Raw genomic sequence first — 12,507 nt, 5'->3', positions numbered from 1 at the left:
GAGAAGTGAAAAGCAAAGGAGAAAAGGAAAGATATAAACATCTGAATGCAGAGTTCCAAAGAATAGCAAGAAGAGATAAGAAAGCCTTCCTCAGTGATCAATGCAAAGAAATAGAGGAACACAACAGAATGGGAAAGACTAGAGATCTCTTCAAGAAAATCAGAGATACCAAAGGAACATTTCATGCAAAGATGGGCTTGATAAAGGACAGAAATGGTATGGACCTAACAGAAGCAGAAGGTATTAAGAAGAGGTGGCAAGAATACACAGAAGAACTGTACAAAAAAGAGCTTCACAACCCAGATAATCACGATGGTGTATCAATGACCTAGAGCTAGACATCCTGGAATGTGAAGTCAAATGGGCCTTAGAAAGCATCACTACGAACAAAGCTAGTGGAGGTGATGGAATTCCACTGGAGCTATTTCAAATCCTGAAAGATGATGCTGTGAAAGTGCTGCAGTCAATATGCCAGCAAATTTGGAAAACTCAGCAGTGACCACGGGACTGAAAAAGGTCAGTTTTCATTCCAATCCCAAAGAAAGGCAATGCCAAAGAATGCTCAAACTACCGCACAATTGCACTCATCTCACACGCTAGTCAAGTAATGCTCAAAATTCTCCAGGCCAGGCTTCACCAATACGTGAACCGTGAACTTCCTGATGTTCAAGCTGGTTTTAGAAAAGGTAGAGGAACCAGATATCAAATTGCCAACATCTGCTGAATCATGGAAAAAGCAAGAGAGTTCTAGAAAAACATCTATTTCTGCTTTATTGACTATGCCAAAGCCTTTGACTGTGTGGATCACAATAAACTGGAAAATTCTGAAAGAGATAGGAATACCAGACCTCCTGATCTGCCTCTTGAGAAATTTGTATGCAGGTCAGGAAGCAACAGTTAGAACTGGACATGGAACAACAGACTGGTTCCAAACAGGAAAAGGAGTACGTCAAGGCTGTATATTGTCACCCTGTTTATTTAACTTATATGCAGAGTACATCATGAGAAACGCTGGACTGGAAGAAACACAAGCTGGAATCAAGATTGCCGGGAGAAATATCAATATCCTCAGATATGCAGATGACACCACCCTTATGGCAGAAAGTGAAGAGGAACTAAAAAGCCTCTTGACGAAAGTGAAAGTGGAGAGTGAAAAGGTTGGCTTAAAGCTCAACATTCAGAAAACGAAGATCATGGCATCTGGTCCCATCACTTCATGGCAAATAGATGAGGAAACAGTGGAAACAGTGTCAGACTTTATCTTTTTGGGTTCCAAAATCACTGCAGATGGTGACTGTAGCCATAAAATTAAAAGACGCTTACTCCTTTGATGGAAAGTTATGACCAACCTAGATAGCATATTCAAAAGCAGAGACACTACTTTGCCAACAAAGGTTCGTCTAGTCAAGGCTATGGTTTTTCCTGTGTTCATGTATGGATGTGAGAGTTGGACTGTGAAGAAGGCTAAGCGCCAAAGAATTGATGCTTTTGAACTGTGGTGTTGAAGACTCTTGAGAGTCCCTTGGACTGCAAGGAGATCCAACCAGTCCATTCTGAAGGAGATCAGCCCTGGGATTTCTTTGGGAGGAATGATGCTAAGGCTGAAACTCCAGTACTTTGGCCACCTCATGCGAAGACTTGACTGACTGGAAAAGACTCTGATGCTGGGAGGGATTGGGGGCAAGAGGAGAAGGGGACAACAGAGGATGAGATGGCTGGATGGCATCACTGACTCGATGGATGTGAGTCTCAGTGAACTCCGGGAGTTGGTAATGAACGGGGAGGCCTGGCGTGCTGCAATTCATGGGGTCGCAAAGAGTCGGACACAACTGAGCGACTGATCTGATCTGATCTGATCTGATGATTACTCTCTATGACCGTCCTGCTACATCTGTCCATTGTCAGGTTCAGATACAATCTTGGGTTAGGTATTCTGTACAAATGGTAGCCTTTATTTTGCAAAATAAAAATTTATGTTAAAAGTTAAGAGACAGCTAGCAGATTATTTTCAATTGTCTAGAAAAGGAAAAAAGAATGTGAAGTCTTAAAGCAAAACTGACGGATACATTGTACTGGTTTACATTTATGGTAAAGTTTTATTAGCTTTTAAAAAGAAAAATAAAATCTTAAAAATATAACTCTCTGGGACTTGCCTGGTGGCCCAGTGGTAAAGAATCTACCCTGCAATGCAAGGGATGTGGGTTTGATCCCTGCTTGGGGAAATAAGATCCTACATGCCATGGAGCAACTAAACCCACACACCACAACTGCAAAGTCTGTGTGATGCACTAAAAGATCTCGCATGACACAATGAACAACAATTTAGACCCGATACAGCCAAATTAATTAATTATTTATTTAAAATGTAACTCTTTTGCTGTATAAGGATAATGTTTTTCAAGTCAGGTGTGGCCATGTGTAGAGAAGAGTGAACTTTGAGAATCTGGATCCATTTTTAGAACTACGGTATTGGTTAGTAAATATTTATACCTTAGAGAGTGGACTTTTAACTCAGACACTCCCGTTCTCTCTGTCTGGGCTTTAGGGTCTACTGTCTTGTCAGAAAGTAGGGGCTGGGTTTAGTGATCAGCCAGTCTAGATTATGCCACTGGATATCACACTGTGTCTCCTGCTTCCTATTATTATTCCTGCCACCTGCCTGACCTTTACTCTATAGGATGGTCCACTTTACTATGAGCAATTTGAAGGAAAACTAGACTCTGCCTAGTTTACAGTTACATTTTCAATGTCCAGCATAATACTGGGATATAGGAACCCAATAAATGTCTCTCACAATCCCAGGGATCAAAACTGACACAAACTACAAAGAAAACACTGTTGCTCTGGTGAAGCTGTCCTGCCCATTACTGGGATTTACTCCCACCTCTTTAAATTTCTTTCCATACAATTCATGGTCTCGCTCCTAGGGTCCCTTTTTTTTTGTATTTACTGGCATTCTTGGACATTTTACCTTAACTAATTCTTCATAATTTTGCTGAGAAATACTCTTTAATCTCCTGGTAAAAACTTTGTTTTTGCTCTGTGAAGTATAATTTGCCTTCTCGCTTATGATCATCTTGAACCTGAGTGGGTGTTTCCAGCATTACTGCTGCAGCCTAGCATGATAAATCCATGTCTTACATTCATTCCTTTGATATCTGTTCCTATTTTTAGGGTCTCCTGATTGTCACACTTCTTCAGAACCCTGATTACATCACCTAGGACTTAGACTGTTTCTTTTTCCTTCAGCCCAGAGGTCAGCTAGAAGTAAAAGCTACCATTTACTGAATTTTTTTTTTTTTTTTTTTTGAGATTTATTTTACTTATGGCTGCACTGGGTCTTCTTGCTGCACACAGGCTTTCTCTAACTGTGGTGAGCTACTCTGTTATAGTGTTTTGAGCTACTCTGAGTGGGGGCTCCTCTCTGTTGTGGTGCACGGGCTTCTCATCACGGTAGCTTCCCGTAGAGCACAGGCTCCAGGGCACTTGGACTCCGGCACTTGTGGCTCGAGGGCTCCAGAATGCTGGCTCAGTAGTTGTGGCACACAGACTTAGTTGCTTAGAGGCATGTGGGATCTTCCCAGACCAGGGATTGAACCTGCATCCCCTGCGTTGGCTCTTTACCACTGAGCCACCAGGGAAGCCCTACTGAATGCTTTCTAAGTGTAAGAGATTATAAAAGTCCATGTTTTCTCACTTGTCAAATGGATATAAGACCGTTTTCTACTTTTTTATTGGGTGATTTGAAGCCAAGAAATGATGTGCCCCAGGTCCCATGATTAATAAAATTCCATCTCACTCCTTCTTTCCAAAGTCCCAACACTAAAGACTATTCTATACTTCTCCTGAATCTGAATGAGTTTTACACCCCTAGCACTTTCCCACAAAGCTCTGAAATCATGAATCCACGTAAACAAAGAACCCCTCTCTGAGTGTTCATCCTTGGATCACTTTTCTTACATTCCTAGTACACAGCATCTACTTTTCAGCACATCCATTTCCCCAACCTGGCACTGCCACTTTTACCGTAAGTGTATGGGGACAAAGGTGATATTTCTATATTTTGCCAGAATCTCTGGAACAAAGAACTGATGCGAGTTTTACCAGGAGCCACCCCAACCTCCTGGAAAGATATTTCAAAATCTAAATGGCTAAGAGGCAAGAGATTAGTGACAGAGTATAAACAGTGACCTGTAATCTCTCCATGTTTGTTGGAGGCAATTGGCACCTATTCCCATACAGAGAATCCCAGACTTATCTTTGGAGTAACGGAGGAAAGTACATATATAAGAGAAATGGGTGAACTGTAGCAAATATGAAGAATGACGTATAAAAAGATAACTAATAGATTATTAAGTATAAAGAAGACTATGAAATAAGCTATGTTGCAAACATAAGATAATGGTAGTCAAAAGGTAAAGTGTTTTCAAATGAAAATGTGTGTTGAGGGGAAACAAACACTATTGAGAAATAGTTGGTTATAAAGACAATTCTCAGTGGACCTAAAATATAGTCATCATGAATATACAAATCCATTAAGTTTTTAGCTCTTAGGAAGAACAAAAAACAAGACTGCAGAAAAAGCACCAAATTACCAATAATAATTTTAACTATTACTATTAACTTAAAATTTTAAGTTATTATGTAGTAATATATATAACATATTTTCAGTTACTATACAGTAAACTTAAAATTATTAGCTTAATAAAATTAAGCTAAAGCTAATAATTTTAAGTTACTATATAGATACTGTAGAAACAGAGAATGTTAGCAATTTCACTGAAAAAGGAAAAACAACAGTCATATTGTTTGATCTGGACTGTCTTAAGAAATCAAGGTTGCTGGGAGAAATAACCTCAGATATGCAGATGATACCACTCTAATGGTAAAAAGGTGAAGAGGAACTAAAGAGCCTCTTAATGAGGGTTAGAGAGAGTGACAAAGCTGACTTCAAACTCAAACGTTAAAAAAACTAAGATCATGGCATCTAGTCTCATCATTTCATGGCAAATAGAAGGGGAAAAAGTGGAAGCAGTGACAAATTTTATTTTCTTGGGCTCCAAAATCACTGTGGATGTTGACTGCAGCCCCAAAATTAAAATATATTTGCTCCGTGGAAGAAAATCAATGACAAACCTAGAGAGTGTATTCAAAAGCAGAGACATCACTTTGCCAACAAAGGTCCATATAGTCAAAACTATGGTTTTCCCAGTGGTCATGTACAGACATGAGAGGTGGACCATGAAGAAGGCTAAGCACTGAAGAACTGATGCTTTTGAACTGTGGTGCAGGAGTAGACTCTTGAGAGTCCCTTGGACTACAAAGAGGTCAAACCAGTCAATCCCAAAGAAAATCAACTCTGAATAGTAACTGAAAGGACTGATGCTAAAGCTCTAATAATTTTGGCCACCTGATGCAAAGTGTCGACTCACTGGAAAAGACCCTGATGCTGGGAAAAACTGAGGCAAAAGAAGGGGGCAGCAGAGGATCAGATGGTTAGACAGCATCAATGAATTTCAGCAAAACTCCAGGACATGAATTTGGCCAAACTCCAGGAGACAGTGGAGGACAGAGGAGCCTGGTATGCTGCACGCCATGGGGTTGCAAAGAGTTGGCCATGACTGAGCGACTGAACAACATAAACAACAAAGCTTTCTTACGTTCTTTTACAATGCAAATTAGATCCAAAGAAAAAAAAAAACACCACCTGGTGACACCCAGAGTTTAAGAAAGACTTGTTATAAATTACATGAGTAAGAAACTAATTCTTGCAAAAATAAAAACATGCTGATGGTGTAAATGTTCTTGCATGTCTGACTACTGTCATGTGGGAAAAAGTTTGAATAGTGAACTGACATGCATTCAAACCCAAAGGATTGAATTCCCAATTTTAAATACATTCCAGAAAATGGTGTGAACAAGCCTTCCAACAGCAGTTATTATTAAATGAATACTGACCAAAATATGCTAACACTATCAGAAAATCCAGAACCCCCAGCAGGCTTATTACAGAAATGAAGAGCAGGGGTAGGGGCTGGGACCTCATCTGAGAGGACCAGCAAAAGCTTCAAGAAGTGTGGTAGGTCAAATTCAGCAAACAGAAGCAAGGGTGACATCCTGTGAAAACAATGAGGCAGAATGGGAGAGAAACTTGGGGAGCAAAGCGGAGACAAGATCAAATGTAGGTAAGGATCTTTTTTTGGGTAGACAATCACTTCATTTTCTGTAATATGCTAAAATCAGAGGCAATGTAGAAAACAAAAAATCACTGGCTCTTCAAGTTCAAATTTTTCAAGAAGTGAGAGCACCTGAGATTTGAAGTATTTTTATGTCTAGGAAAATAATGGTACATCCAAATTTAGGGTTCACTTTGTCAGGTAACTTTCCAACAATAATTTTAGGGCAGTAAATGAGCTAATTCTTACTCTGCAGCAAAAACTCATCTACATATCCCAGATGAAGGGTTTCAAACTGGGGGAATTCCAACTCTGCCATCTTTAGGGCGGAAAAGACGCCATCTTTGGTTAGGGAAGGCTGGATCCGAACTTCATGTAACCTACGAATGAGAGACACATAAAGGAATAAAATGAAAGCCATCAAAATAAAAGGTTCTTCCTAATGTAACGCTCTGAAAGAAGTTTATCGTACTGAAGTGTCAAATGCAAAAACACTGCCTCCTCCACAAAAAAATATCAGAGATGCTTCCTTTAAAAGAGCATTTTATAAAAGTGTGGGCACATCTAATGTGTACACTAAAGTCACAGTAAGAACAAATTATAATAATCTTATATCCTTTTTGGTACTTTCCTGAACCTGATTAAGTCAAGGCAAGAATCTGGTATTTCTTCAATACCTTTTAGAGGTTAATATTAAGTCCTGTTTTTAACAGAGTATAGTCCTATATAGTAGGTAACAATATCTATTCACTTAAATACAGTTTTATTTATACTCTTCATATTCTATGATGGAAAGGAAGTTTCCTTTTTTAAAATTCAATTTAAATATTATAAAAGTAAAAGCAGAGGTAGACTTTTGATATGTAGGAAATAGTAAATGTGGCATAAAGTGATGTGAAGATAGGTTAAAAATTTAAGGGTTAAAGGTCAGGATGCTGAAAAAGCTGACTTAAAACAGTGATTTCTAAATAGCAAGTATCACCAACTAAAACAATTCAGAAAACTGTCCAGAGGACGAAACAATGGCTCCTGAGCAAGTATCAGTACTGACTTCTGTTGGAATCTCAGGCACTTCCAGATAACTGACAGCTTTTTTCTGATGAGATCATGCGCATTTTAACACTTGCTGGGTCTGGACTGCAGCTCAGTTGGTCATCAGTTGTATAGAAGACTTCCCCTAAATGATAACCTACTGCTATTTAAACAACTTCTCTGTATTTTAAATCTGAAAAAGGCATGATCAAACGTCATATACATATTCTGCCAATTTTTATAGCACAGATAAAAACATAATTCTGACCCAATGTGAAGAGAAAACATACCTACGGGCAGCAGTGATGATGAGGTAACCAAGATCTACTTCAAGTGCATTTTTACAAGCTCCCAAAACAATAGTGTGCAAATTTCGGAAACCACCTAGTTAAAGGAAAAGAGGAACAAAAACAATTATCCCATTTGACCATAGCACTTTCAGTAAAGCATTTATATACACTTTCAGTGATAACTGTTTAGGTATAATCATTTTAGTGCTTGTATATAACACTGTGGTTTTAATTTTCATTTCTCTATGATCAGTGAAATTTACCGTATTTTCATGTTTGCTGGCCGTTCAGATATCCTCTTTCATTAAGATCTTCTCTACTCAAAATTTTTTCCTATTTTTCCTCTTGTTTCTGACTTTTTCTCACTAGTATTAGTTCTTTTTGTATTCTAAATACATAAATTAGAATATATGTATTTTAAATTCTTTCAGTTCAGTTCAGTTGTTGTGTGCAACTCTTTGCGATCCCCTGGACGGTAGCACACCAGGCCTCCCTGTCCATCACCAATTCCCAGAGTTTACTCAAACTCATGTCCATTGAGTTGGCAATGCCATCCAACCATCTCATCCTCTGTCATCCCCTTCTCCCGCCTTCAATCTTTCCCAGCATCAGGGTCTTTTCAAATGAGTCAACTCTTCGCATGAGGTGGCCAATTACTGGAGTTTCAGCTTTAGCATCATTCCTTTCAAAGAAATCCCAGGGCTGATCTCCTTCAGAATGGACTGGTTGGATCTCCTTGCAGTCCAAGGGACTCTCAAGAGTCTTCTCCAACACCACAGTTCAAAAGCATCAATTCCTCAGTGCTCAACTTTCTTTACAGTCTAACTCTCACATCCATACATGACTACTGGAAAAAACCATAGCTTTGACTAGATGGACCTTTGTTGGCACAGTAATGTCTCTGCTTTTTAATACGTTGTCTAGGTTGGTCATAACTTTTCTTACAAGGAGCAAGTGTCTTTCAATTTCATGGCTGTAGTTACCATCTGCAGTGATTTTGGAGCCTAAAAAATAAAGTCAGCCACTGTTTCCCCATCTCTTTCCCATGAAGTGATGGACTGGATGCCATAATCTTAGTTTTCTGAATGTTGAGCTTTAAAGCAACTTCTTTACACTCCTCTTTCACTTTCATCAAGAGGCTCTTTAGTTTTTCTTCACTTTCTGCCATAAGGGGGGGTGTCATCTGCATATCTGAGGTTATTGATATTTCTCCCGGCAATCTTGATTCCAGCTTGTGCTTCAGCCAGCCCAGTATTTCTCATGATGTATTCTGCCTATAAGTTAAATAAAGCAGGCTGACAATATACAGCCTTGACGTACTCCTTTTCCTATTTGGAACCAGTCTATTGTTCCATGTCTAGTTCTAACTGTTGCTTCCTGACCTGTATACAGATTTCTCAAGAAGCAGGTCAGGTAGTCTGGTATTCCCATCTCTGTCAGAATTTTCCAGTTTATTGTGATCCACACAGTCAAAGGTTTTGGCATAGTCAGTAAAGCAGAAATAGATGTTTTTCTGGAACTCCCTTGCTTTTTCAATGATCAAGGGGATGTTGGCAATTTGATCTCTGGTTCCTTTGCCTTTTCTAAAACCAGATTGAACATCTGGAAGATTGAACAACATTCACGGATCACGTATTGTTGAAGTCTGGCTTAGAGAATTTTGAGCATTACTTTGTATTCTAAATATTTATCTGATAGCTGTACTGCAAATAGCTTCTCCCAGTCTGTAGCTTGACTTTTTTACTCAAGCTCTCACTTATGCCTTTTGATGAACAACAAAAAAAACTCTTTAATTTAGCACAGTTTACCAATTTTTTTCTTTATGGTAAATGCTTTTTGATGTACGAATCTCTGCCCAACAATGTTAAAGAAAACATTCTCCAAACTTTTCCTTTAAAAAGTTTATTTTTTATATTTGGATCTATGATTTTTCTGAAATTAACTATTGTGTGAGATATTCTGGCTCCTTAAGTAAAATTAGAGTTGTTCTTAAATACTTATTAGGGAAGAAGAGTCTCTGTTGCTCTTTTAGGCCGTTTATGCAAATTCTTGGCTTTTGGCACCTCTCTCTAGGTCTTCTAATGAACGATTCCACTGTGGTCTTCTTTTCCTTTCTGACTGTAATCTTGTTAGCTATAGACATGGAGTAAAAATTGCGCTGTTCATTTTGAGGGAGTCTCCATTCCCTTCACAAAATGTAATGAACTACACTTGCACCAGACTTGATTAACTGACAAAATGTTAAAAATGCACTGCTTACTCATTTTAACAGTATTAATGATAACATCTATTTGTTACCAATGATACTCTATGATTTTCCATTTACATTTTGGACATTCAAGGTTACATTTTCTGTTCCCAACTATTAATTATCTATATAACTATACTTCTTGGTCTTTTTCTTACAATGAGGAGATAGTTTACATGGAGCACATTCTACTTACACATGATCATTTAAAATATAATTATGGGTGCTAGGCAGTAAAATCTTTTTTTCTTTTAAAAGCCATCATCTGATGGGTATGGGTGATCTAGTATCCAACTGACAAACTTTAAAACATTTTATATACTATAAAGTATCAGACAAACATTAGGTTAACATTTCTAATGCCTGAGTTCTTTTGTAGACCTAATTTGTCTAAGTCAAAAAATATCTCTTCTCAGCAATAGACACTAGGATATTTCTGTTAACATTTCTCAGAAAGATTTCAAATATACCATGAATTATTAACTAACTGATAAGTATTAACAAGCCAGAAAATATGACTTATCATTTTGAGAAGGTTTAACACTGCATAAAAAGGAAATGAATACTAGCCACACTCATAGTTACTTATTCTTCATCAAATATACCAGATAGAAAGTAAAATTACTAACAAGCATTTCTTTTATAAAGACTCTGTAGAAAAGCTAAATAAAAGCTTAATAATTTTTTTAACAGATTTTTAAAATATTTAGTAACTAAAGGAAAATGAATACCTGATCTCCAACTGTCTTCAACTACATGCTGAATAAGACCTCCAAGGAAAGGAACTCGAACCATTTCTAAATGTTCCAAGTTGCGGGCAGAGGCTAGGCCTGTTACTAAAGGGACATATTTCAAGGAGTTTGTGGGTCCTGAAGAAAAACAATTTCAATGGAACAATGTAAATTGCCAAGATGATTTTTCAAATCAGCAACAGAAATGAATAACATAAATTCTATGTCTGAAAATGATAGCCGAGTGGCTGGCTCTCTACAATTTATCATTGGAAACAAAACCATTAGTAAGTCAACCACATACTGATTCAGCATATGGATTTTTCAGTAACATTGGAGATATAGTATTTTTTTAAATTCCCTGGAATCTCAATAGTTTTGAGCTGAAAATAACTGAGGGGGGAAAAGGCAAGTTGAAAATTTGATCTTTCATTAAAATAAATAGCTCAATGACTTAAACATCTCTCTATGTGACCAGTATTATATTAGGTGTTATGGAAGATCACAAGATAGGAGCCTATCCATCAAAGAGTTTGCAACTGACATGGACATAAAACATGAATAATTATAAAAAGATAAAAAGGCAGAACATATCAAGAACAAAAATCAAATCTGGTGTACTACATAAAAAAGAGAAGGAAGTAAGTTGATGAGGCAAAACTTGCATAAAAGATGCGTACAAGTAAAGAGGAGGAAGGAAGTGTTAAACCTCAGGACAAGAAAACAAGAATAAGAAGACACTCAGGTGAGAGCTGGTATGGCTGTTTGGGAACAGTGAGTAGGCAAGCCTGACAATAAAAGGGGTACTTTGGAAAGGACTCTGAAATAAGGTATCAAGAACAGCTCTGATTGTTATGAACTCTGAAGCAGAACAGTTCCCACTTGACACACTAGGACAGAAGAAATACTTAAGGTTTTGAAACAAAAATGTAGTATCATAAAAGCAATGTTTTATACTTTAAGGTATATTAAGTCAGACAACATTTACATGCAAAAAGATCAAGAGACCAGAGACAAAGAAAATGTACAACAATTTATTAAAACAAACCTATATAAAAAGTGTCCATAAGAAATATGTAGAGACATTTTTGACACTTTGTGAAGGGTCAAAGATAAATCATATGTCTACTGTCTTTAAAACAAAAAAAAGTACATTTATATAAGGTAAGTTACAAACATAAATAGTAACAGCATAATATAATTTCACTTACAATGTATCATATCTATGCAGTTTGCTTTAGGATATTTTTAGAATGGTACATGTATATTTCCACTACAATTATAGACCCTTACCTGCACAGTTCCTCATGACAAAAGTTCGTAAACTGATGCAAAGAAAATCTTTGAACGGTTGTGGTTTAGTGAGTCTTACCCACTTCATGTAAAGGTGCCTTAGCATTGGGATACAAGGAATTTCAGGAACATTCACCCCTAAAGCATATACACACAAAAAGAAAAAAAACAAGAAAACCACTAAGACACTGTTTGCTGTGTACAGGTCCAACAGTCTATTTTTCAAGTTGACAATATATCCCTCCTGGATATTTTCATCAGAACAAATTACCTAGTTAGCTCCTATGAAGATAAGCTTATATAAAACAGGCTTGTAAAGAACAATTTAAACAAACAATAAACAGACTACTTTGTAATTTCTTTAGAAAAGGAAAATGGAAAGATGGGATTTATAAAGTATTTCAACATTTTATACACACAAGCTTTTCTCTTAACTCTGTAACTCTTCAAGAGTTACCAAGAATCATACTTGCAGAGGACCATTTCTGAAAGAAAAGGGGATGTACTGTAGGAGGATAAGTCAAGAGATATGGAAGAAGAGAGAATATGGGTAACTTGAAAATTCTTATGGAAGGACGCAGTTTGAGGAACTTGCCCCAAAGTCTAAACACTGTAGATTAGGGAACAGCAAAGAAGTGACAAATTCTCAGAAAGAAATTCAAGGATCCAGAGTGATGACATTTAGAAAGCAACAGCTGGCAAAATCAGTTTAATATAATTTTTAACCTTGAGTCAGT

General features: G+C 37.3%; 1 protein-coding gene across 10 annotated transcripts in view; it reads right to left on the bottom strand.

Annotated features, from left to right (window-relative positions):
• The window catches only part of FBXO38 (F-box protein 38), a 65,165-nt gene that overhangs the window by 34,778 nt on the left and 17,880 nt on the right, over positions 1 to 12,507 (bottom strand). For all 10 annotated transcript variants that reach the window (XM_070793802.1, XM_070793805.1, XM_070793806.1 and 7 more), the window contains 4 exons: positions 11,771 to 11,908; positions 10,478 to 10,615; positions 7,499 to 7,592; positions 6,426 to 6,556 (listed from right to left, as the gene is read on the bottom strand). In XM_070793802.1, coding sequence (XP_070649903.1) covers positions 6,426 to 6,556; positions 7,499 to 7,592; positions 10,478 to 10,615; positions 11,771 to 11,908 — 501 coding nt within the window. The remainder of the gene's footprint in view (positions 1 to 6,425; positions 6,557 to 7,498; positions 7,593 to 10,477; positions 10,616 to 11,770; positions 11,909 to 12,507) is intronic.

The sequence above is a fragment of the Bos indicus genome, chromosome 7 (genome assembly GCF_029378745.1).
Source record: "Bos indicus isolate NIAB-ARS_2022 breed Sahiwal x Tharparkar chromosome 7, NIAB-ARS_B.indTharparkar_mat_pri_1.0, whole genome shotgun sequence".
Classification (NCBI taxonomy): domain Eukaryota; kingdom Metazoa; phylum Chordata; class Mammalia; order Artiodactyla; family Bovidae; genus Bos; species Bos indicus.
Note: the sequence above shows the minus strand (reverse complement) of the source record. Positions and strands in the feature narration are given on the sequence as shown.